The 25,711-nt window shown below is 39.7% G+C and overlaps 2 protein-coding genes across 8 annotated transcripts; one reads left to right on the top strand and one right to left on the bottom strand.

Annotated features, from left to right (window-relative positions):
* The first annotated feature begins 1,661 nt into the window (after positions 1-1,661).
* ccpg1 (cell cycle progression 1) lies at positions 1,662-18,519 on the top strand. 7 transcript variants are annotated; one of them, XM_069190523.1, is made up of 11 exons: positions 1,662-1,786; positions 4,738-4,808; positions 7,066-7,180; positions 7,603-7,688; positions 7,886-8,093; positions 9,064-9,159; positions 10,702-10,986; positions 12,648-12,769; positions 14,015-14,140; positions 14,951-16,311; positions 16,755-18,519. In XM_069190523.1, exons 2-11 carry the CDS (start codon positions 4,749-4,751, stop codon positions 16,942-16,944), a joined length of 2,649 nt encoding a protein of 882 aa, XP_069046624.1. In that variant the 5' UTR covers positions 1,662-1,786; positions 4,738-4,748; the 3' UTR covers positions 16,945-18,519. The 7 variants fall into 7 exon arrangements, with proteins under 7 accessions (XP_069046624.1, XP_069046625.1, XP_015198600.2 ...); XM_069190524.1 differs by having other exon boundaries at positions 1,662-1,834; positions 9,067-9,159; XM_015343114.2 differs by having other exon boundaries at positions 1,662-1,834.
* A 260-nt stretch (positions 18,520-18,779) lies between these two features.
* Positions 18,780-25,306, bottom strand: pigb (phosphatidylinositol glycan anchor biosynthesis, class B). The gene is made up of 12 exons (XM_015343120.2): positions 25,086-25,306; positions 24,683-24,818; positions 24,221-24,338; positions 23,504-23,608; positions 23,177-23,307; positions 22,906-23,046; positions 22,749-22,800; positions 22,428-22,639; positions 22,076-22,140; positions 21,540-21,759; positions 20,128-20,308; positions 18,780-19,109 (listed from the first exon to the last, which is right to left on the bottom strand). The coding sequence occupies exons 1-12, from the start codon at positions 25,207-25,209 to the stop codon at positions 18,990-18,992; spliced, it is 1,605 nt and encodes a 534-aa protein (XP_015198606.1). The 5' UTR covers positions 25,210-25,306; the 3' UTR covers positions 18,780-18,989.
* Between the last annotated feature and the right edge of the window lie 405 nt (positions 25,307-25,711).

Genomic DNA, 25,711 nt, shown 5'->3' with positions numbered 1-25,711 from the left:
TGCACCTGCATAATCTACAAAACGCTTATCAAAATCATTCACCTCATCCTCCTCAGTAAAACTGAATAGCGCACACAAACACAGTTTATTTTCACATGCTATTAGAGTAAAATGTTCTGGAATATAATTATTCCAGTAGTTTACTTTAACTCAATTTTTGAATGACAGAAATGAGCTTTCTCAATGGGTATGTTTCGAATATAGTTCTACAATGTACAACTGTAACCAAAACCAGGTTCTTACAGCAGCTGTCACACAAGCTTCATTGCATGGCCTGCAAGTCTCCCGCATAAAGCTATCATAATGTCTTTTTAGAGGCTACATAACATTGTTTTATTGTAGTTAAATATTCCAAATCCTTCATATTCATTTCTCCTAAACATATAACAGTTACAGTACTTAGGAACTATATCTTTAAACCTACAACGTATAACAACAATTACTTAATCACGTTGTCAGCACGTATCTGTTTTGACTTTTGAAATATAAAGTTAGTTATGTGATATAGGGTTATGAAGGCTTTTGCAATGCCATTTGTAGACTCTAAAATGGTATTATGCAGTCTACATAATTCAAAAGAACAGTTACGAATACTCTTCATGTTATGTGTCAATTAAGATCAATTAAGAATCAGATTACTGGATATTTTTAAGGTAGAACTCACATATAAAGGAAAAAAACACTCAAAGAGTTGCTCAAAGAGTATTCTGTAAATTGGGGTTGTCGCAAACCCTTGATCTGTCGATACAGGTGTTGAAGGAGGTGTTGCGGTACATCCCACTGCTTCCTAAGAGCTTGGAGAATTTCTGTGACACCGGGTGGTAGGAACAAGGGGCTGTTTCAAACGTAGGAGGTATGACGCCGTAGTCGCTGGAAGAAGTTCTGTAGAGGGGATTCCGAGTTGTCGCCAACGCTGAAGAGGGGCCAGATTTCATCATGCAAGAAAACACCGGGTTACCAGGATTCACGCAGGGAGGTAAATCCGGCGATTCCGAAATAGACACTTCAGCCTCCGACATCTTAGTGATTTTAAGGTCTTAATCGGATCTTATCGTTTTCTTGTCTTTCTTCTGTTGAGCTTTGCGATTCTTCTCCTCCTTGGAAAACAAAAACGTTTTAGTTAGATGAAATTGCGAGAAACGGCTAAATGAAAATCTTTTGGACAATAAGGTGCCTAATACATAGTTCACCATATTATTCTTTATCATTATTAAAACCCAGGTTTACTCGGTAATTAGTTAGCAAAATTAACTTAAAAGTTTTGCTTAGTTTTATTTAGCAAGCAAATATACCTTTGACTTTATGTTTTAGTAATATCAATTTAATTCTAAACCGCTTTGCCACTGAGAAATAATCGCGACATCTTACTCGATCCCACTCCGGTCCCAATTTAAAAGCAAATTTGGCTGATTTACCAATGCCACAGCCTGCACTTTGTTATGGTTACTGAACCCTAGCAACGCCATCTAATTGGACGCTCTTTAAGTCACTTGGTATTGGAAACACGTGACTCTCGTACACGCTCTACAAAGTGAATTCGCCCCTTTGGGTCACGGGAGTAGTAGTTCGAAAATTTGGAAACTCTTCACATTTCGAATATAATACGTCTCAAATATAAACTACAATTCCCATTCTCCAGTTCGGTAGCTCCGGGCTTTATTTGGATGTTAAAAAGAGGTTGATGTTGTTGATGATGATATTGTGAGGCGCAGTTGCGAGCTGAACAACAGAAAGTCGTATGCTTAGAGACGGCAGGCTGTTTTGCGGTAGAAATCATAGCTGCCAGGTACCGAATTCGTCATACGAATTTAGATCGCAGAGAATAAACCCGAAGGTAAACGCAGGCGCAATGCTGTGAAAACGAAGTCTTGTCTTTTATTGTCGTTCTGGGTTTGTCAAATTACATGCATTTACTTTTAGGTCTCTTCTGAGAAAATGCTGTGATGTCATTGTAAAATCTGATGTCAGTTATGAGCTGTCAGGAACGAGAAGGCACGGATTCTGGTAGTGTCAACGCCGCTCTGATGCAGTGCTGTAGCCACTGCTGCGTTACGGGAGTTTAAGTATTGGACCTGTCACTGGTTATTGTTCGCGTTGGTTTAGGCCAAAGCAGCCCGGGGCGCCGTGCAGATTTCTGCAGCCCCGAAGTACGAGTGGAGAGTCCGGTGTTGCAACTGGCAGCAAGGACACATGACTGCATGGAAACTGCCCAAATCTCGGATCTGGCAGTGCTCTGTTGTTTGTTTATTGTGGTCCTTTAAGTTGCCTGTGGCATCGCAAATGATTTATCTGGCGTGCGATGCCGGGATAAAACATATACTGTAGCCTGACCGCCTTATTACTTTCGCCTGAAAAGTCGCAAACGTTGATTTCTATGGCTGTGCAAAGAGAGAAATAAGTGTTGGTGGAGTTTAAAGTTAGCTGCCAGTGTGTAGGTCGTATTGTACTGTGCTGCGTTTGGTTCAAAGGGAAAGTAACGTTTGTACCTCTTTCGTGGTACAAATTTATAGTTTATAAATTTATAACGGAGTTTATAGAGTTAGTGGATGAATCATACATAAGCCCAATTTTGACGAGAACCACGACCTAATGTACAGTGAGAGACGTGTCTAATGATTGCTTGACTGAAACGTATGCAAACACAGGTCATGCATACTGTAAACGGAAATATTTCCTACACCAGTAGCTAACTGTTTAAACATCTCTGAGGCAGATACAGTTATCACTTGTTTTCTTCTAAGCATTAATTATTTTGATTCACAGTATTTTGCCTCTTGAAAAAAAGATTGCCTTGAAGAAAGTTTTACACCACTTTCACAAATTCCGTTTGCCAGCTTCAATAATTGTCCTTGTCGTTTTCAAAACGGGTAATATATTTCCTCCTTGCATTTGTTAGACGTAAGAAATCTCTGCAGAGATGTTACAGAGGAACCAGCCATTGGAGTTTTTTTTTCTTCTAGGACAAATACGTTTATAGTTTAGAAGAGTTACAGTGAATTACACTCCACAGTTCCCCCCCTTTGTAAATCAAAGACTCATTGTTGTATTGTTGTAGAGAGCTCTGTTGTTATTTTTATTAATCAGATACCCGTTTAGTTTGTCTCTTAAGAAACTGGACTCCATCCATTTTTGATTGAAATTTGTGTTTCTTTAAGTACCTTGTCCTGTAATATTTTGTATTGCTTTGCAATGAAATCGCTTTCTCCGTTTCGTCCAAACCTTATGCAATGCGCTTACGGAATTGCAGCAATCATACTGCAGCAGGATGAGTTAAGAGAAAAAGCAGTTGTTTTGTTAATTTTTTGTTCATTTTTCTACCTTAGCTTCAAAGCACATAAAAGATAAACAAATCTGCAATCTGCTTATAAATGTGCTTAGTGCAAGCCTGCTGCTAATACTGTATGTACCAAAAGCAGTGTCTTTCCTGTACAATGTATTTATAAAAAAATCGCGTTTCTTGATCTGTTTTCCTTTTCTTTTGTTCTGGCTGATGTGAAAGCTTGCTATTGGTTCACAAGTGAAGTAATCCTTATCAAGAAAATTTCTCACCCTTTCATCATCCATTCTTCAAACCACTCTGAGAGGCACTTCAGGGTTAGAGAATGTAGAAACTCTATGAGTCACCATTAACTATTATTAACCATTAACTATTAACTGCATCAGACTCACTGAGTTCGTTAGATGTTCATAATGTAAAAGGTGGCAACTTGTTTCACCAATGCTGATGGTCTGTAGACTGGAACAGGTGCTAGCTAACATTTAAAGTCTTCAAAGTTTAATAACATGTTTTTTTTTTTCTTTTCAGCTGGTGTGTAATATAGCACCAGCATGACCCATGTTGTAGACTGATAGTGTCAGAGCTGAGAAGCTGGGCCTAGTCAGTACTGGGCTGGGAGATCACTTAAAGTCGGAAAAGGAGGCTGTTGTAATAAGTGGTGTTGTGGGATTGGAGGTGGTGCTTTGCCCTCTGGAACACCATTTTAAAATCAATTGCTTAGTATCGTGACCAGTGACACTGGGTTATAGGACAGCCTTCCCCTTAAAAGAGATGGTAAACCTTGGTCATTAAGTATCCTAAGGGGACTATTCAAGAGTTGGGGAATGGATGGGTGAAGCAGTGTGTAGCCTCTCTAGAGGATTTACTGCATAACTGGGGCTACAGAATCATGTCACCCTGCACTTCAGGGTTTGTCCCTGAAATTAAGTTTGTCACGTCCTGTACTTGAAAGACTGAAATCCTTTGTGATGAAATCTACTATAAAATGTACGGCATTATTAATCGTCACAGTTTTAATCATTTCCATGTATTAATTGTTAATGACATGTATTTTGACGGATTACATATTAGATGTAGTTTAATTAGCCTGTAGAGTAAAGTCAGCTAAATAATCACTTTTGTAGTAATCATGAGTCTAGCAGTGCAGTGTTTTTAGACAATGAGGTATCAACTTTTAGTGCCGGTATGGACTTTTGTATTTTATGTGCCAATACATTCATTTCTGAATCTAACACACTTTGACTCTGTCTTCTTGATTCAGGGACCTATTTAGAGGAAACCCAATATCCATACCCAATATCTGTGATCGCTGTTTCTCATAAGTAGGAAATATTATAACCTCAGCACTTTGTAGACACAAACCACATGTGCCTGTAAAATCAGAAATCTTCAAATAGACGTGTTTTGTCATGTGCTGGTATGCTATTAAACTGAATACTGTATTTGTGTTGTATCTGCAGCAGAGAGGAGGATGTCCGAGAACTCGAGTGACACAGAGTCCTCTTGTGGATGGACTATCATAAGCAATGAGGTACGTTTGCTTGTGACCAACTTTTGTACGTTTTGTCAGCTGAACAATAAACTTGTGGTTCTGAGGGATAGAATCATACTTGACCACTTATTGTTGAAGAAACTAGAATTGATGAGCTGGAAAGGTTTGTCTGCTAAAACACAGTTCAAGCCACACTTTTTTTTTTTGCCAGTTCTGAGTGTGTTTGGGGAAGGCACATTATTATAATAATAAATTCTGCAAAAAAGACCTTGTCTGTAATCCCAGGTGGTCATTTTTGGGAAATTGTTTCCATGGCTATGACTGATCATGTTCTCCAAAATTACTTTTTTGTGCTTAGGCATTTTTTACTTGCTCAACTATTTTTAAAATATGTAAAAAAATATAATGTGCGTTTCAATTTAGATTTTGGTATGTTAATTGATACATTTCTATGATTTATGTAATACAGTTCTTAGGTGCATATTATATGTATTTGGTATATAACATTCTCCAGAAGCTTTTTACCTTCATAGCAGATGAATGTTTTATTTTGGTGGATTATTTCTTCAGCGTAATCTAGTATGTTTTTAATGTGTATAACTGCACCTTTTAAAACTGTCTATTAGATAGCTAAAATGGTCATTTTTAAAATAATGTTTACTTAGCTAAGTCATCTTGACTTTACTTTCTACTTTTAATATTTACAAGATAATTGATCCATATATCCTGTGCGTCTTTCCATCATTTTCACAAGGAAAGGTAATTGAGCTTGGGAAAAGCAGTGACATTTTTATTTTTATAATGGAATAATTAACTATTAAATAGCCTAAATGCAATTTCCAGTAATTTGTTATCCATTAATTGTATTATCATACAATGTTAATTTTAATAATTCATTCATAAATTATTCAGTTTTAATAATGGGGCCTACAAGCATATCTTTACAATTTTTTAGTTAGTTATTAACAAACGTCTGTCAGCAGGAATCCATCATGGGTGCTGTTTATCTGTTGTGAAAATAAGTTGCAAGTCATGTTCATCCACATGAAGAATTGTCCTTCTGCCAGTTGGTTTTGATAAGCTGGTGGGCTTTTCCTTTTACTTTGTCTGAGTAAAATGTTTTCAGGTTGCATTGTGGGCTATAATCCCTTTTCCCTACTTTTATTTTTCCCACTTTTTATTTTTAATGGGAGTTGTTCCTTTGGCTTATTTAATTTAATTTTTTTTGGATGCAGTTTTTGAATTGAAAGAAGCAGTGTAAAATCTGGAAAGAACAAATTCTTTTTTTTTGTCCTTTTATCTCAATTCATTTGATAGTTTTGGCTCATTAGAAGTAGTAGTTTGCTGTACAGTAAGCGGTAATTCCTGTAAGATTAAACACTAGACATATTGTTAACCATGTTTTTAAATTTGAAAATAAATACAATAAAATTGCCCCTCCCTTCATGTAGGTATTGATTAATTTGTAGGCTAGTTTCTATACATTGCACTAGCTGTCATCGAAAGATAGTACCTCTTGTAATGGCCAGACCTTAGATGTTTTGTTTTCTGTTGTAGCACTGGATAGGTGATAAAGCCCTGCGTGACTCCAGACTACTTCCTTGTGTTTCGGGTATGATGCTAACAAGTCAAAAGAGCTGAAATTCTAAGCCTCCGACCTTCATATTTCAAATGAAGGAGTCATCTTTGGTGAACTTTGTTTTGGGCTGATCGAAAGCCATGAAGTGCATTAACAAAATCTTCACCTATTTTAAAAATTTTCCATCAGATACAGGCCATTGTTAATGTGACTGGTGCATGGACCATGACCTCAAGTTACATCTTAACCACTAGTGTCCTTACAGACTACCTTGAGAGGAAGTGCTGGTGTCCAGCTATTATTAATAAGATAGTGCATCAAAATATTTTGTGGTTTTGTGTCATCTGGGAATTTTGGAAAATAAACCACCTTGATTCGAGGGCTAGGAAAAAGAGCAGATTGTGGAAAAACAGACATGGCCAAGCACATTGGTTCGTACCTGTTCTACAGTCTCTGTTTGCATGTGGTTCAGGTTGTTGTATCTGATGAGTAGGTTTTCATCCCACTGGTTAATAGCACTAGATTTGATGACGGGTAACCATTGCGTAGATATGAGAGGCCCCTGGCAAACACATAAAGCAAATGTCTATTAACAGGTTTTTATTTTGTGATGGGTGCATGGGCTAATGGTTTGGTCTAATTTTTTTTATTTCTTGTGGTTCAGATGAGATTAAGGATCTCTGACTGTCTTTTTTTTTTTCCCCTGGCACTGTTAAGGGCTCTGACATTGAAACGCTTGGCCCTGAGAACGGAGGAGGAGATAGTTTGGACGTCCCAGAGAACCTGCCTGCTTTGGAGGAGGAACTGCAGGATGTGCCATCAGTCCAAAGGGGTAGGTTTTCTGAAGCCTCTTTATTGATTACTCAGTTATGCCAATAATTGAGTACTATTATGGTATCAATAATAATTATTATGTTGTAATGGGATCTGCAGCTTGTATTATTTCACTGCTGTTAATGTCCTTTTCTTTATTGTTTAACCTGTGCATCAGGCACTGATTTCTAAAGGAGGTCTTATTAAAATATCAAACAAATGCAGCTTCTTTCTATTCCTGAAGTCATGAACCCTGTGCAGAATTACGGATTTTCTCTTGTGCTTACTTGTTCTTCTACAGTGTCTTTGCCAGTTAACAAACACCAAACCGTGTCTCATTTCTTTGTGGCTAGGTCGCAGTTAGGCATGCAGTCAGTAAGAAAGCAAATCTGACTCGCGTCCACATTTCTTCTCCGTTTTCAAATCATCAATGTTTTATAGCCAAGAGCAGTGAAGAGAGGGCTGAGACATCTCTTGAAGACACCTTAAAAGAGGATACGTTACAAGAGACACTGGCTGTTTCTGAGGTAAATTAAATTTTCTCAGAAGTCTGAATTCCTTTAGAGTTTGTTTTTGGTGAGCTTAGAGGTAAAGAAAAGACTTTTGGGACCTGTCCCCTTCCTAGCTTACATTTCTATTTTCCCCCCCACCACAAGAAGAAACAAAAAATTGCTTTTGTGGGCTGTTTGGTATTAAACGTGTTTTATGCTTTCCTCCTCCCCAGGTAGGACAAGAGCAGGCCACAGAGGAGCAGGTGACGTTTGGGTCTTCCAGTGATCACTCCGACATCGTGACCCTGGAGCCGTCGAGGGCGGCAGAACTCGGGGTCTGGGAGGACAGGGGCAGTGAAGAGCAGGAGACGGGGGCCAGCGAGGAGCTGTATTTGGGCACCTCCTCCAGCAGCCAGTATTCCTTCAGAGCTCCAGAGACGCGTAAGCACCCCAATAGATAGATAGAAAGATAAGACTTTATTAATCCCGAAGGGAAATTGATGTGTTACAGCAGTCCAGCCCAAGACAAACAAAAACAAACCTCAGAATAGTCATAAAACAAAAGACAGCAAAGTAAATATAAAAATAAATACATTAAAAATAAAAATAAATACATAGGTGTGTGCAAAATGTGATGATCATAGTCACTGTAAAAACAATAAAATATGTGCAAAATGTGCATAGGTTTCTACAGACAGATTGACCAAAAAGTTCAATGGAGCAAACATGCTGTCCATAGATGAGCAAATGAAGGGCTAACAGTCCTAGCCTAGGGCAGCGTTATACACCCTGACAGCCGCTGGAAGGAAAGACCTGCGGAAACGTTCCCTTGAACACCGTAGCTGGAGCAGTCTGTTGCTAAAAGTGCTCCGCTGCCCGGTAACAGTCCTATGAAGCGGATGAGAGGTGTTCATGATGGCTGTGAGCTTGGTCAGCATTCTCCTCTCAGCCACCACCTCCATGGGGTCTCCAATGGCTTCCCTCATTTCTTCCATTTTGATTTTCTTTCAGACAAGCTAATGAATCAAACTCTTGAGGTGTGAAGTGTAAAGCTTTTTTCTGTATTCTTTTCTCCTTAGTCTCAGTTGATTTTAATGTCACATCTGCCTGTAAAACTGAAACACACCAATTCCTGAATATGAAATGCCACATTACTACTGTTTGTACGATGAAAGAAATACTAGGTTCCACAAAAATATTTTATTTGAATGATGTTACACTAGATATTTTGATTTTGCTTGTGTTTTTAAATGGTATTTTTAGTATCTTGTGCTTGTACAGTTAAATACAGTTTTATAGGGGAAACAAATGATACAAAATGTGTTTTATGATTTAAATTAAGTGGACCATTATAATAGTAATCACTTGGAGTAAGAGTCAGAAGATGTTTCCTTTGTTTTATATATGAAAGCAGGTTCATTGACAAGCTCCTGGAAGCTTCCGGAGAGTTTGAGGGACTTGAGGAGTCGCCTGACAGGGTGTCTGTCTGGCAGCCACTCTCTTCCAGGTGGTCAGACTGAACATGGTCTAGTGCGCTTCTCTCACTCAACATAGGCTGTGTTTGCAGTGCTCCTGACAGGCTTCTGTCAGTGCTAATCCTGTGTGGTGACCTGTAAACAAACTGACACCCTTTTAAAGGCAGTTTATTTTTGAACTACTGTGCACAAGCTGTGGCAGGCTTTAGCTGTTGGCTGGGCTGACTGCAGAGCTTTGCAGCATGTGTGTAAGCAGCAGAGAGAAAATAGGTATACTATTTTGCCAATTACTGTGGTGGGTATCTAATCCTGTAGGTTTTGAGGTACAGATATTCTTGAATGTCACAAAGATCCTTACCTTCTTTTGCCTTTATCCATTATATTTTCATTATGTTTAGTGAACTTGTTTAAATATTTAAATATGGTACTCACCAGGAAGCTCTTGACTACTAGATATTGCTTTTCCTATATCCTATATTCCTTAACACATTTCTTTACTAGACGTTTTTTTTTTCCCCCACTTTCAGAGCTATTCCAAAATAGTTTTACTAAAAAAACTTTTTTTTAATGTGCTATCAAGTCTTCAGCTCATGAATTATTTAAAATGCTCATTTATACTGATGCAATAAATTCATGCAGCTCTTAGAAAAGATGACTCTGCCTACCCCCTGAGCTGCCTACCCCCTTATTTTTTAAATAAGGAGGCTGCATTATTTTATTGTTTCCTTGGATATTTATCTAATCATTTTGCCTGCTGCATGTTTGAAATCATTACATCCAAAAGCAGAACTTTAGGAATGATTAAGATTTACATTTCATTTCAAGTATTGTATTTCTAACTTGTAAACTTTTGACTATTTTGATCTGGCTTCTGGGAACAGTGTTGTTTATAAGTGTATAGTTTTATGAATTCAAAGTTCTAAACGTTTAATGGAGTTGCATTCAAACAGTAAATATCAAATTAGTCCAGGATTATAAACTCTTGAAAGATTAAATTAATACTTAGTACCCCTTTCTTCTCTAGAGATACTGCTAGAAACAGAAGTTTTGAAACCGACTACATTAAAAGACTCAGTCATTTCGTAAATTATGTTGCTGGTGGTGTCTATTACAGATCTGTGTGCTGAAGCAATGCTTGCATGACACATGTTTTTCTTCAGGAAAAGTCAGGGGATCTAGTGCTAAAAATAACATCCTTTTATCATGGAACTTGGCAAGTGTGCTTGGTTTTAATACTTCATCTAGGTCTCTCAGTCAGCCTCAATTTCTCAGTGAGCTCCCTATTTGTAATAAAGGGGAAAATAATAAAAAGGCTCTCTTGCAATACCTGCAAGGCATTTTGTTTGATCGGTCCATGGGACACGATTTTACCTTCCAGGAATGTAATAGAGAGCCACAGTCAGATTTATCGATTCATTCTGTTTTATTTTACTTTTGTTGGTGCATGCTTGTGTATTGAGCATGAGAGTGTTGAACCAGGCCTCCTGGGTCAGGTCACTCGACGGGAAGTCGCTCTCAAGCTGGCCTCCCTTGATTTTTCTTGCGTCGGATTGTGGCCGTGTTTTGCGTTCCAGTGTTTCCGGCTGAGCCCCGGGTGGACGACTCGAGCAGCGACGAGTCGCACGAGCGGCCCAGTCCAGTGTTGAGGAAGCGCCGGGTGAGGAGAAGCACGGCGCCGGCCTCGGGGGCGGAGGAGGGGCCGGCCGGAGGAGCCGGGGAGCAGGAACAGGAACCGCAGGCGGCGGCGGCGGCGGCGGCGACAGTGGTGACCCCTCAGGGCCACGTCAGCGGCACCCTCAACAAGTGCATCCTGCTGGCACTGGTCATCGCCATCAGCATGGGCTTCGGGCACTTCTACGGTGAGTGGCACTCCGCTTGAGGGCCCACTGAGCAGCCTGGACTGAACACAGGCTGGCAATGCTGCCCTTCACAGCCAAGCCACTACCGCTGTGACAGCACAAACTGCTCCAGTACCCGAAACAGCGAAATACGTTCTGAACAAACTACACAAAAGGTTTATTTGAAGGAAAGGTGAAACCGTATAGGCTAACAAACAACCTAAAAGGTATTTGATTTGACATCTTTAGGCGTTCATTGGATAAAAGTTGATTGCCAGCCCTTTTTCTGTGGAAAGCTGTGTAAATCTGGCAAAGCTGTAATGATGTTGTCAGTTCTAAATGCTCTGCATCCAAAGCACTTAGCATTTGACTTATTTATTTGATTTTTGTCTGCCAAAGTGACAAGTGACAAATGGTACTTTGGTTCATATTCAGTTGGGTAGTAAATAAGGAAAACAACTATGAAAACCATGTAATTGTAACTTGGTAGAATGGTCCTTTGTGCCAGTAGATGAGATTATTTCATTTATGGGGAGGGAACTGTCAGATATCTAATTATAAATTAATGATGTCTCTTCAGAACATTTTACTGCTTTTGCTTTACAGGTATATTTGAAGGTATGAGGCAGTGAAAGCAGAACACTGCTCAAAGCCTTTGATGGATAAGTAAGATGAATGTGATATCACAGGCTGTTTGAGACATGATCTCAGTTTTGTGTTTGTGCTTTGATTTTGTTTGAAATGCATGAGAAAGCCCCTCTTTACAGTAGTTTGCATACTTGAATTGCCAGAACTCTTTATTCCCCAGCACGAGAGTGTGAGCCCACTTTTCCTTGACATACAGATCTAGTCATTTTTTAAATATGTTTGCTGTGGAGTAAGAAATGGGTTAAAGACATGACAAGCCAATTTCTTTTCTCCCATAGAGACTCAGTGATAGCTGAGGATCATGCTGTTTTATCCTCTAGAATGCTCGTTATCTGCCAGGAGCAGAAAGCCATGCAGCCCGCTGGTGGTAATTGTGGAGACGGACTTTGAACTGTCAATTTCTGTGAAAGTCTCCCTTTTAACGAGTCAAACAGATTAACAAGCCTTGCATGTACTGTTAGAGCTGTGTTTCAGTGCTGTGAATCTCGGAACTCTGTGGTAGCTGGCACAGTGCATGTTAATGAATCTGTTAAGCTGAACAGTCGCTGTGTCTGGGTGCATTTTTATTTTTTCTCTTGTGTGTGAACTCATGCATCTGGAGTCTAAGAGTTAACCAATGGCCAGCTTAGTAGCTGGATTTTTCACGTTCTTGTTTTAGATATTGTAACCCCTTCCTCATTTCTTCATCTGATTATTTTTACACAAGTGATTTTATAATCTGCTCTCATACTTAGTAATGGAGTGTGATTTTAAATCAAGTTATTCCATTGCCCTCTGTGAAATGTTTTGGGCTGCAGGCTGTGTGTGATTGCAGGGTTGTGTAGCTGTTGGTCATTGTGCTGGGTCCTGTCAAGAACGATAGAGATGGTTTTTGACAAGGGATACGATATTGGTGGATTTGAGCAATTGCAATTGAGCAGACAACACCTGAGAAATCTTGGAATGCTGTGCTTTTTTGTAAAATCTTTTTTTTAATTAGTTTGTGTAATCAAGCTGTGAACATCAATTCACTTTGTGGCATGTTTTGCTTTTAGGGACAGTGCAAATCCAAGAAAGGCAGAAACTGGTTGAGAGGCTCCATGAGAATGAACTGAATGATGTGCGAGATGATCTGTATCTATGTCAGAAGGAGCAGGATGCCATTGTAGAGAGTAAGGTGGGTATTCCGCCCGGGCCTGAACTCTCTCTTTCCAATTTTTTTTTTCAAAGCTGCCTTCAGTCATTTTTTTTATTGGTGCCTTTTGTTTTCATAATTCAATCCATTGTATATAAAAGCAGCTAAACGTTTGAAAGATTATAATATTTAATACAGGACGCTTAACAAAACTGATCTTTGTCAGACTCTAGAAGTGTGTGTGTGTGTGAGCATCTGTAGTTGACTGCCAGCAGCTCAGCTTAGCTCTGCCACATATTTCATCTTTCTGCCTCACTGGCCTGCCTCCGAAGCTTCCATTTTAGAAAACAAAGGTGTTCTTTGATTTTCCCAACTCTTATTCGTGTGGTTGACATTTGGTTTCTCGTGTACTTTAAGGTGAACTTTTGTTTCAGTCTTTTAGTGTTTTTTTGTTTTTACATTTGCAGCCTTTTCTGGTGTAGTTCACTCTGAAAAGGTTTCAGCAGCTTGTGGTGTAGTTAAAAATGCTAGACCTGTTGCAATTGGTTGTCTTGGTCTGTGACTTTTTGGCCCCAAAAAAAATGAATTCCTACATTTTGATCAGGTAATAAACTGTTGTGTGGACCAGTGAAAATAGTTTTGTCGAGTTCTTTAAGAAATAGCATCAAGTGCTGCTACAATTTCAAATAGCTCAAGGCATTCAGAGCAAAATTTACAAAAGTTGGACAAAAGCCTGATCTTTTTGGCTTTATTTCCAGAGTTTAATTTTCTAGACTATGTATAGGCATTCAGCCAGTTTCAGAAAAACTGTTTACTGTTCTGCATGGATGCTTTTTAGTAAAGTGACTATAGTCCCTTCATCATGTATAGTCAATCTGTTTTACAATTACAAATTGGTCTCCGTATCATCTTTGGAATAGTTAATGGTTCATTCCATGATGAAAGGTAGTTCCCTACTTGAACATCTTAATTTCATCTTGCAAATTCATGTAAAAACACCAATTGCTTTTATGCAATCCAAAAGTACACAAATCATCTCTAAAACCAACAAGATTGTTTCCTACACATGCACAGATATACTGTTATTCTTATTTCTCTCTTTCTATTCTTGCCCTTCTCAATGCCCACATACTATTAGTTTTTCGTGATCTTTTCAAAGTCGTTCTTGTCTGTTGATCACAACTTCTTAAAAATCTCACAATGTCTGCTGTCAGAGCTGTGCATTTCTGGGCAGTGCCAAGAAGCTGTGGTTTTGCTCAAAAAGTGATGCTCTTTCCACATATCTAGGAAGTGGTAAAGCATCTGAGAGAAGACCTAGAGGAAAAGCAAGACATGGTGCTGTCCCTGACAGGGATTATGGATACTATAAGTAAAGAGAACCAGCAGCTCAGAATGAAACAGGCTGAGCTACAGGTAACTCTAGCCATTCCTAAACTCTCCTAAATATCTTAATATCTTAAGTATTTAGTGACCTCAACACACAGGTGGTCCTGTGAATCATGCTGCTGTACTCCCTGTATTATAAAATCCCCCCACTCACCGCAGTTCAAGCTAAATGACCACACTTCATAGTACTGTACATCTGGCATAATGAGTTTTTCATTATGTATGGATTATTTAAAGATCCAGGCCAGACTTCTGAGCTGCAAACAGAAAAAACAAATCCAAGTGGGTTATTCCCCAGTTTTAAATTATAGTTGGTATCAAGGGAGGCATTGTACAGCAATTTTACTATTGTTCTATTTCTTCAAATTAGAAATGTTTTTGCCTATAAATGATCTAGGGTTTATTAACACAAAGCCAAACGTCTCAGTCTAAAAACTCAGACTTCTTTGGAGGTATCGCTGCTCTTGCTGGTGTATCTCTAAGGATGCTGTCTTGTAAATAGTTATTGATGGTGTTACTTAAAAGATTGTGTTGTGACTAAATACACCATTGATGTTCAATTTCAATTTCTCTTCATGGAAAATCAACTTTAAACATATTAAGGTCGCAAGTAACCTGTCCACTGTTAAATATCCTTGTTGTAATTTAGAATGCTTAGAAATAATGGTAAGTATTATTGTACTTAAAATGTAAAAAGGAATTTTAACTCAATTTGAAATGACATTTTTTGTCTTGCAATTAAACCATTGGAAAAACTTGGACCGTACACTGAGAGATGCAATTTGGACATATGTGATATATTTCATTTATTTCTACCTCCTCTTTTTGTTAACAAAGTCTCAGAAAGAAGACCTTGCATTGCGTTTAAAGCAGACGGCAGAAGAAAGACATACGATTGAGTCGCGTCAGAAAAGTCTGGTGAATGAGAACCAGCATTTGAAGAACTCCCTGGAGCGTGAAGAAGAGTCTCTGTCCACCTTGCAGGAAGAGCTGAGGAACCTGAGGGCACAGGTCAGGAGCTTGGAGGAGGTGGGAGCAGGAACGGACTCTATCATCACGGAGAACCAGAGGCTGAAGGACCACCTGGAGGAGGAGAAGCAGCGCATCCACAGTTTCCTGAGGCAGAAGGAGACCCTGATGGCCGAGGCTCAGATGCTCAGGAGGGAGCTGGACCGGGAGAGAAAGGTGACCGATGAGCTCAAAGAGGAGCTGGAACGCATGAGCCGCACATTAAAGGACGAAGGGGAGGCAGACCCAGAGACGGAGGAGCTGCAGGCCAGGCTGACGGAGCTGGAGAAGAAGCTTAACTTTGAGCAGCAGCGCTCGGATTTGTGGGAGAGGCTGTACGTTGAAACCAGAGAGGAGAATTCCAAAGGCGACAAACCCAAGAAGCCCAAAGAAGGCATTTTTACTAAAGTGAAGGAGACCTTTGACGCTGTGAAAAACTCCACGAAGGAATTTGTGCACCACCACAAGGAACAGATAAAGAAAGCCAAAGAAGCGGTGAAGGAGAACTTGAAGAAGTTCTCCGACTCGGTGAAGTCCACCTTCAGGCACTTCAAGGACTCCGCCACACGCGCCTTTGACAAAACCCACAAATCCTATGAAAAGAGGTATCAAGAAAGGAAGGATGTAAAGCCTGTTAAACATGAGTATCATGAGCCCCCACGCCATCGCAGAGATCAGGATGATGGCCAAGCGTCTTGGCAGCATCAACACCAGAGGCCATTTCACAGGCACCCAAGAAAGTCAACAACTGATACCTATCAAGCTAAACAAAACATGCGCAAGACAGGGGCTAAAACTTGCAATAAAGAGGAAAGGGAATCGCACAGGATTCCCAAAGGATGCTCTGGTGTGTTTGATTGCGCATACCAGGAATCAATGAGCTTGTTTAACAAGGCCCTGGATCCCATTCGAGCAGATGAATTCACTCAGCTAATCCGCAGCTACCTTAAGAAAGAAGTGGATCACTTCCACCACTGGAGGGAGTTGGAGAGTTTCATCAACAGTTTCTTCCACAACGGAGTGTTCATACATGACCAGATGCTGTTCACGGATTTTGTCAGTGGTGTGGAGGAATACCTAGAGGACATGGATGAATATCAGCAACACAGTGATGATGTTTTTGAAGATTTGGATGAATATGTATACAGACACTTCTTTGGTGATACCTATTCAAAACAGTATGGCCCAAGGTAAGTTCTTGATGAGAATAATGGTTTAGCCTTAAAAATAACGTTTGCATGTTTAATTCTTTTGACCTTTTCTTATGTGGTCTGAAATCAGCCATTAATGGCTATACTGATTTATATCCAAAAAGTACAAAATTCTAAAAATCCCTGCCTTTTCATTTTGATGAAATGGAAACTGTTTTCAGAAGGTGATAAATAACTATGGCAGATGCGTAACTGCAGCTATAACGATTCTGCACTGTGTAGTTATGAGTGCTTAACATCTGTTGTTTGTTAACTGACTGCATGTACCAACACTTAGTCTGCAATGCTCTTCTGTCTTTTGCCAATAGGTCTGAATGTCGGTAAGTCCTACATATTGAATGCTCTTCACAGATTATGAAGATGAAAACTTGGTTCTTTAAAAAGCTGAGAGGTGACTTTGAATTTTTGTTTGCAAATTACAGTAGACCCTTTGAAGGGCCAGTTTCAAGAAATACAGACGATAGGCATCGCAGACAAGAACGGAAGCACCAGCGAGCTCATTCTCGCCATCACAGAGAGAGGAAATGGAGCAAACCTGGTCGCGCGTCAGGAAGACACATGGCGAATGTCAAAATAGAGCTGGGTCCAATGCCCTTTGATCCAAAATATTAAAAGCATCTAGTTCATGTTTTATTAGTGGCTAACTTGGGTGATATTTAAATTGCAATGTTTTGTAATGTGAAGTGGATGTCTTTTAAAACTGAAAGGTATTGAGTCACTTTATGTGTGATTTTGCAGCACCTTGTGTGTTTTAAAACGCAGCTTACAAAAAAAAAAGTGCAGCTCGGAATACTGGCTGAATAGTTTCTCGCTTCCCTGTGCTGTGAAATACGTCCTTCTTAAATCCGATCTACGCTGGTGGATGCTTTGTCCTTTCCTTTAGTAGACACTTGTGCGCACTAGGAAAATAGCTTTTACAAAAAAAAATAAGTTCCAATATGATTATCTGTACATTGACATTAAAGCTTAATGTGCTTTTATTTGCTTCGTGGGGAGGAAACTTGTGGGGTTTGCGGTGACAAGTTTTCATTATTTATAGTGTTGGGAATGGCTATAGCATATTTCTAGTTTTCTCTAATGGAATGGGTAGGGCTTTTAGTTTTCAGTGGTTGTTTTTGAATCACATGGCATCCCTTTCTACTCACTGTAACCTTATTCTGTTTCCCAATTATAACACTAAACCTGTAATTCTGCAAAAAGGGCAAGCTGTTTTTCACTTAGCATCCCAGCTAGTGACTGCTTCGCCTCATGTCCATCCTGCAGCCCCACACTTGAGCCTGGAGTGGGTTTTTTTATAGTTTTGGGCTGTTAAATGGGATGCTCCGTCAAGTTTTCCATTATTCCATTCTGGAAAATAGAGATCTAGTAGCATGCAACGATCACAACTGTGATATTTCAAATCATCAGGCCTATGCGAAATCATCAGCCTCCGTGAAGGCGATGAAAAATTTTCACTGAATTGGGATCAGTGACTGATAGCTACTGTTCAAAGGAAGGTTGGTGGTTGGAAAAGAAGCACTGAAAACAATTGGGGGCGAGGCGCACACTCGGGACAGGCCACTTGATGGATTTCCTATCTGATCAGGGGTCTTGTGGGACAAGGCGATGTCACTGGCCGCTTCTTTTTTACTGTGTAAAACAAGTCTGGTGAGCTGTACAGCCTGCTAGCTTCTGTTCACCAGAAACCTCAATTACTAAATTGATCTTCTAAAATCTACTGCATTAAAGCCCTTAATCTCTATTTAGGACCAAAAACAGTTAAATTAATAAAAGAGGAAGAAAGAGAATAAAAAGTGTAGTATACGCTGGCTTATTCTGAAGTAAAATGCAGTGAAGATTTTACCTGTGATTGGGTGATCTTAAGGTACTTGCACTATTACGTGAAAACTTTGTCACATTGGGCTGATTTTGCCATTTGCTGCTGTATTTCAAAAACATTAGATACATCTTGAGTTAAACTACCAAAGTTCATTTTGGGGTGGGGGCGGGGTCTTAATTGAAATTCTTTTGCCTCTGATGTATAGTGATCTGTTGTGAAAGATTAAATTTTGCAATTTTTGTTTTCAGTAACATTCCAAGTGTAGTTTTAGTAAGCTCCTTAAGTGAACAGAACTGGTCTGTCTTTGCTGTCATGCTGGTGAAATAGAATGCACTTCACAAAATGACCTAATAAAAAGATGAAGGGTTTGTTGGTGTTGTATTTTTGTGGCATATATGTGAATAAGGTAATTGACTTAAAATGATATGTTTTAAGAAATTGTGTGTAATTTAATTTATTTGTAGTATAGCAGTTTATGAACTGCATATTTTACACAACACTATCATGCAGCATAAGGCTCTAAACAATTCTCATAAATTAAGAATAGTTGAGTTTAGTGATTGCAATTAAATTTGTGAAAATCCATTAAAGTGCAATACTTTTTCTAGGCCACCATCTTGACAAATGCTTTTTGTTTATTATCCCTTTATTTTAAGCATTGCATCTACAACTGTTGACAAGGGAAAAAAAGCAAACTATACATCTTGTCAAAAATAGTTCTTAGTTTACATAATGTACAAAAATAATAGTATCTACCCCTTGGAAAAAGATGAAATTGTCTCTCGTGGTAAGTGGGATCCCACGCTGCAGTCACAGCAGCAGGTGTCCAGGAATCTGTTCACAGTCTTTCTCTTTCATATACACAGATGTTTCTTCCAACACGACCTTCAGGAACGTGAGTGTGAAAGACCTCTGTCTTTTTCACATATTGCTTTACTTCCAAAAATGAAGAAATTTCCTGGAAAATGGGGGGGAAAAAAATACATCCATCCATTTTTCTAACCTCTTTATCTGACCCTTTATCCGCAGTGCAGGGGATCCAGAGCCTATCCTGGCAACTAACAGGATCAAGGCATTGTACACCCTGGATGGGTCACGCGCACACACACACATGTACACGTCAGTTTTCCCAGTTAACCTACCAGTGCGTTTTAGGATTGTGGTAGGAAACCAGAACAGCTGGAGGAAATCCATGTGAACATGGGGGGAAACATACAGACTCCACACAGATAGTACCCCAGCTCTGAAATTGTACTGAGGGCCCTAGTACAACCAGGCAGCAATGCTAACCACTGTCCCACCATGCCGCCAATAGGAAAAACCAATGTAAAAACCTCACGATTCATCTCACGACTAAATAAAATTCCATTAAAAAGGAACACCTGTATTCAAGCGGTGTGAACTGCCCAAGAAATTAATCCTAAATTGTCTCCCCATGTGATCCGTCACTGACGGGATATTTGCATGACATAATGACAAGTATTTATTATTTTTATGCCTACAAAAAGCGATTATAGTAATTATTTTGTGTATTTCTTTGAATGGGGAAGGCCTTTCTTTTTTTCCTGTGTTTTTAGCAGACCTGTGCGGTACAGATTTTGAAGCACCACATACACATAAATCTGTAGTTTGTTTAAACACTTTCAAACACAAATTTCAGTGTAAAACCATTAGAATAAGGTAAATAAGTACATTGGTCTACAAACTGTGTTTTTCTTGATCAATTCAAGGCATAGATGCCACTAATGTTAGACTAAATATTTAAACTTCATTGACCATCTAAATCAGATTTCCATATTAATTTTAAATTGGCAAGTAAATTATCAATTCCAGTTTGTTAAATAAGTCCTAAGGTCATGCACGGAAGGGCTACAGCTCCTCCTCCCGTTTATCATCTGTACACGGTTGTGTAAAACTGAGATATTGAATCTGCAGACCTGATCATTCTGTTTAAGATGAAATGGTATGTCTCCTACCTTTGTCAAGACATCAAAAAACACCAGATGGGAAGGCAGTGAGGCCTCGTTGTGAAAAGCAGTTTTCAGCCAGCCTTCTGGGTCAGCAAAGAATAAATCTGCCTCATCCACATAACTTTTATTTCCAGTCAGGTCTGGTGGACATTGCAGAATTTGCATTTTTATAGGGCAGTGGATATGACTGAAATAGATTGAGCCAAACCGAGGTATATTACTACCTGCAATACATCTATTTAAAGAAAACTGCTTATTCCCTGTAAAGGCTGTGGCAACACAGAGCCCATCGTGGAAGCATAGGGCACACACATGCCCAACCCATTACAGGACATATATACACACAGGGGACAATTTAAAGACACATTTTAACATGGTAAGCATTTCTTCATGCATTTGGTGGAAAATGAACTGATCACCAAGTGGAAACCTGCATGTACACAGGAGAACCTCCATGCAGAAGGTATCCCCTTCTAGAACAGAAGTCAGGATCCAACAACTTTGAGCCAGCAGTGTCAACCAGCAATTTTGTTTTATTGGAATATGCCTACCCAGTTTGAAACTGTCGATTTTTTTAGCTAATTTTTAGAAAATCCTGTACCCACGCTAGGAGAATTAATAATTTCTGATAGGTTCCACCAACCTACCCACTCATTAGAACCCCCTACAGTACCTGTTGACATGCTACAACCTGCGTAACCATGTACAGCAGGTTCAGTGCTGACATCATCACAATGCTGCAAGCACTTACAGTAGGAAGTTGCGGAGGTCAATATTTGTTTTGCCTGGGGCTGAGAAAACCCTTGACTTGCAAATTTCAGCCTTGCTCCAGGCAGCACTGAGCAAGATGTGCATTGCTGCTTGGGGAATCTTGCTCAGTTGGTTACATATGTGACACAGGCTCAAACTCAAAACATCTGAATCAACTTAACCTCTCCTCTGATCATAGAACTTAAAGCCTGAGAGCCTTTTCAAATAAATGATATTAGACGAATAAATTCAGACAGATTATGGTTATGGTAGAATTATAGTTCAGGTGGGTAGCTGCGTTAGCATGCGTAGGCTGCAAAGGAACAAGTAATAGGTTTATTCCATGCTGAAAAAAAGAAGAAAGAGGACACAACGTTTCGGCCGTGGAGCCTTCTTCAGGTGACACCTGAAGAAGGCTCCACGGCCGAAACGTTGTGTCTTCTTTCTTCTTTTTTTCAGCATGGAATAAACCTATTACTTGTTCCTTTGCATGGTAGAATTATGCTTTCCTCTACACTTTCTTACTTTGCAAATTAAGAGTACAGTTCAAACTGAATGTGTAGTGAAGTTGAAGTACTGTAACTCTACTTCACAGGATTGCAAGAGTTTGCTTGTAGGCAAAGAACTCTACGGAACCTAATGGCTCACTTGGCTGGAAGGCAGGTTACCTGTAGAATGGAGTGGAGTGGCAGGGCATCAGGAAGTACACAAAGGGCTCAGGTGTGGAAGAGGAGTACTTGCCCTCACAGAGAGGCTGAATATGGCTCATGACATCCAGGCTCCCACGCTGATGAATGAGTCCTGTGTACAGAGCTGGCAGGAGGTTTGACAGGAACAGTAAACACACTGCTGGCCTCTTCCAGGCTTTCAGGCTTGCCAAAGAAAAGCCTTAAAGGACACAGAAAGCACACTTAAATTACCTTGATCTACTGCAGTTCTCGGACATGACTTTAAATTTAAAGAATCAAGCCAGCACACACACAGTTTGCTACAGTAAGACAAACAATAACCCTTTCAAGAATGGCTGATTATTACATTATGAACAGCGCCACTAACTAGGCTCCTTCTCGAAATCTGTCTTGTAATTTAAGATCCCAAAGCCTCAGATCCCAATTTAAAAGCTCATGATTTCCTCTTGTGTTCCAGTATATTTTGGTGGCATTGCAGGTTGGATTCTTTTGGCCTGGTAAGGTACAACACTTACCACAAAACACCATGCACAAGGGTAGCACGGGATAAATGAACCTGAACTCCTTGTGTCCCAGCAAGCTGTAAACAAGCAAAATAGAATTACAGCAGCTGTTTATATGAAGCAATGAAATGAAAACTCTTACTTAGCCCTAACCTGACAGGCAGTAGGAAGATGTCCTCCCATTATTTATGACAAAGAGGTGCAGATCAACGATAGTCATTCAATTAGCGATTCAAATATGCTAGAACGCATTTATATACGTACAAACAAAATGCTTCATGTGGAGCAGACAATGATGAGAAGTCAGCCTTTCTAAAATCCTAAAAGTTCAGGTTCATAATTTCCTCATTGGCTAGACTCCTACCTGTAAACCAATATTGTCCAGATGACTGTTACCAGCAATATTCTGTATCGCTGTGGAGCCAATGTACATCCATGAAGGAAGAAAGGGAGGTGTGGGCCTAGAACAACTGGGAATCCTTGTGTCAGGTACCAGTGCCAGGGATGAGACCCGTAAAACTCTGCCACATTGTGAAACACATTAAACTTCAGGAAGTTTAGCTGGACCAGGGTCCACTGTGGGGGAAAGGGAAAATCAATAATGACTGAAGGTACACTGAAATAATGCAGTGCTGCACTCTGAGGTTTAGCAGGCAAAGCACATGAACTGAAAATCACTTTTTACCTTGCCATAAAATATACAATCAATTACTGTAGAAATCCCAAGAGTCAGAACCCTGCATAGAGAAGGAAAGAAATTAAATACACGTGCCATTATGTTAGGCTCGTAGTGATACAGTATGTAAGATTGTATCTGATTGTACATGTACATATGTACTCACCCTACAGGCAAGACACGGTGTGTTACAAGATTCAGTTTATCATCTTCTCTCAAGAAATGATATCCCAACAAAGGCAGCCACACAATAAGAGCAGTAGGACGAATTATGACTGCCAACGCCACCAGACCCAAGTATTTTGAACTGAAAAGAATGTAAAATAATATTATACACATGCAAGCGGCATTTCTGGCTACAACAGTTTTGTCCGATTGTGTTTTTAGTGCTCTGGAGTTTGGATCGGAGGACCAATATGAACTGAAACATGCCTGACCTGTCCTGCACTTTTGAGCCGTGGAGAGGGTAATAGTGGAGGGCCAGTGTGGTGAGGACGGTCTCCACAGTGTTTGTGAGGGTCCGTGTACAGCAGTACCATGTGAACCAAGAGCAGAGCTGCGAGACAAACTGTAGGAGGAGAAACACAAACAGTCCCGCCCCCCCAAAAAAAAATTACCCCCACTATTAAATCATTTGTCTCTTCTGCAATATTTAAATTTCTCCATTGCTTCCACAGTGCAGAAAGGAAGACTGACTTTTGTGGTTCCTCAATATGAACACTGTTTTAATTTTGAGTTTTGTGCATGAATAGATCCTTTCTTACCACCCATCTGGCCACTCCCGAATGCTCCAGTCCTCTGATCAGGGAGTACAGCTTTATGTCTGCCAGTGCTGCCAAAAAGGCATGTGCCAGACGTGGCAACCACACCTGCAGGTATACCCAGACACAAAGAGACTCAGAACCCTGTAACACATGCATGCTCTGGACATGCCATAGTTTCAATGACAAAGTTGAGTCCATTCATCCACCCATCCATTTTCGAAACCGCTTCTCCCAGTTCAGGGTTATGGGGGAGCCAGAGCCAATCCCAGCAAGCAGTGGGCACAAGGCAGGGTACACCCTGGACAGGACACCAGTCCATCGCAGGGCACACACAGACACAGACACGGACGCACACGCATTCACACCAGGGTGAATTTTCCTTGGGGAAAAAACTTTTGTGTATGAAGTTTGAAAGTTCATCCAAGTTGGAAAATCACTTCTAAATTCTACAGTTTGGAATAAAAACTCCTGGTTGATAATTAGATTGTGAAAGAACATTATGAAATGTTTTTTTTTAATTGTACCTCAAATAGTTTGGAATTTAGGGGGAGTCTGATATTGGGATACACAATGAAATGCATAAGAATGTTTACATTTTAAAATAAACCAGTAAAGATGAGATTTAGCCAATTTCACTTAACATCTGATGCACACTGATCACTCTCTGTGATAAAGAACGCGGATTGTCCAGGTCAGTTGAAACTTGTATCACCTTACCAACAGCTGAACCGTGTCGTAGTTTAGAAAATGCAAAATTTTATAAATGGATGCAAAGAAGAGAGGGTACAAGTAGCTTCTTATTCCTTCAGTCCATTCCCATGATAGGTATCCATATCTGACGATATTAAGGACTTCTAAAAACACATCGCATATAGTATGACTTCTCTCCTGGCAGATTAAAAAACGATGGTTTTAGTTAACACTGCTGTTTAAATTATAGGTCAATCCAGATTATTACATTAAAAAAATACGACAGATGAAGAGCACCAAAGCCATTTGAATTAGTTTTTAAGTTTTCTCCTCAAGTATATCAGACACTAACCCAAACCAAGTTTCTAAAACGACGTCTACAATTAGTCATCGATCAATCAAACCCGTGGCTACTTTTTACTTCGCTTAATTCTACAGCTGACTTCATCAGATATAATTCGCGAGCAACACTGCACTCTTTAAGGATACTTGAAAACCAGCTGGTGTGCAACTTCAAGAGACTGCCAGTATTCATCGGGAACAAAGCTTGACTGGACCAGCAGGCAGTTAACAAGGCGATATGCCACAATAAAGAGGGTCACATTGATACCGACTCCAAATAAACCTTAGGAAAAAAGACAAAATACTTGGTGAGATGACTTTACAATAATCTTATTGGAAAAACGTAGGGTGGGTGTGTATGATTAACGGAGCAAACCTTTTCAGCATTATTATTATGCAGTCGGTATTAGTTGATCCACAATTATACTATAGACTGTAGTGCTATGTCTTGAGTTAAACTGTTCCTATTTTGACTATTTCTTGTATAAAAACTACAACAGTGACTGTTTATTCCATCTACAGTAGAAAAACAACCTATTGATGATCTTACCATTCTGAAACTGGACATGCGCGTCCTCTTTGCTATATAGTTTTGATTTTCTTTTCCTGAGCTTAACAGGCACAGAGAGTGCCGATTTTCTGTTTAGAGACAGTCTGGCCCTAATTCTTTCCATTTCTTCATAAACACAGTTCGCTGACAGTATGCAATAACTACATCGCTTTAGCGGAGTGAAAAAACATCTGTATTTCTATTTGTTCTACTTCTTCCGTGTTTAGACAGGACCGATGACGACACATCGGGACGGGAGGGAGGCAGTCGGAAAGTTCAGTCGAGGACCTCTTGCATTTTGCGTTTAAATAATATAATTTGCACTTATTTAACAGATCAATAAAATGACTCATCCCCAAACTGCCTGGTTACGTCTGCAGCGTTTCGGCACAATGAATGAACGTGATGACAGAAAAGAAGAACATTTCTGAAAAATACAAGTAGTTTGTCCTCTTTGCTACACCGTACACTTCTCTTCTAACAACCGGAAGTGTTTGCAGTAGGTTTGGAAAAGTAGCAGGCTTGTTTCACGCTGCTAGGTTTAGGAGTGACTTTTAAAAGCAGGTGTGTTTTGTAGAAATAGTTGTTTATGTATTAACCGGAATATAAGTAGGAGTAAATTATGA

Source organism: Lepisosteus oculatus, chromosome 5 (genome assembly GCF_040954835.1).
Source record: "Lepisosteus oculatus isolate fLepOcu1 chromosome 5, fLepOcu1.hap2, whole genome shotgun sequence".
Taxonomy (NCBI): Eukaryota; Metazoa; Chordata; class Actinopteri; order Semionotiformes; family Lepisosteidae; genus Lepisosteus; species Lepisosteus oculatus.
Note: the sequence above shows the minus strand (reverse complement) of the source record. Positions and strands in the feature narration are given on the sequence as shown.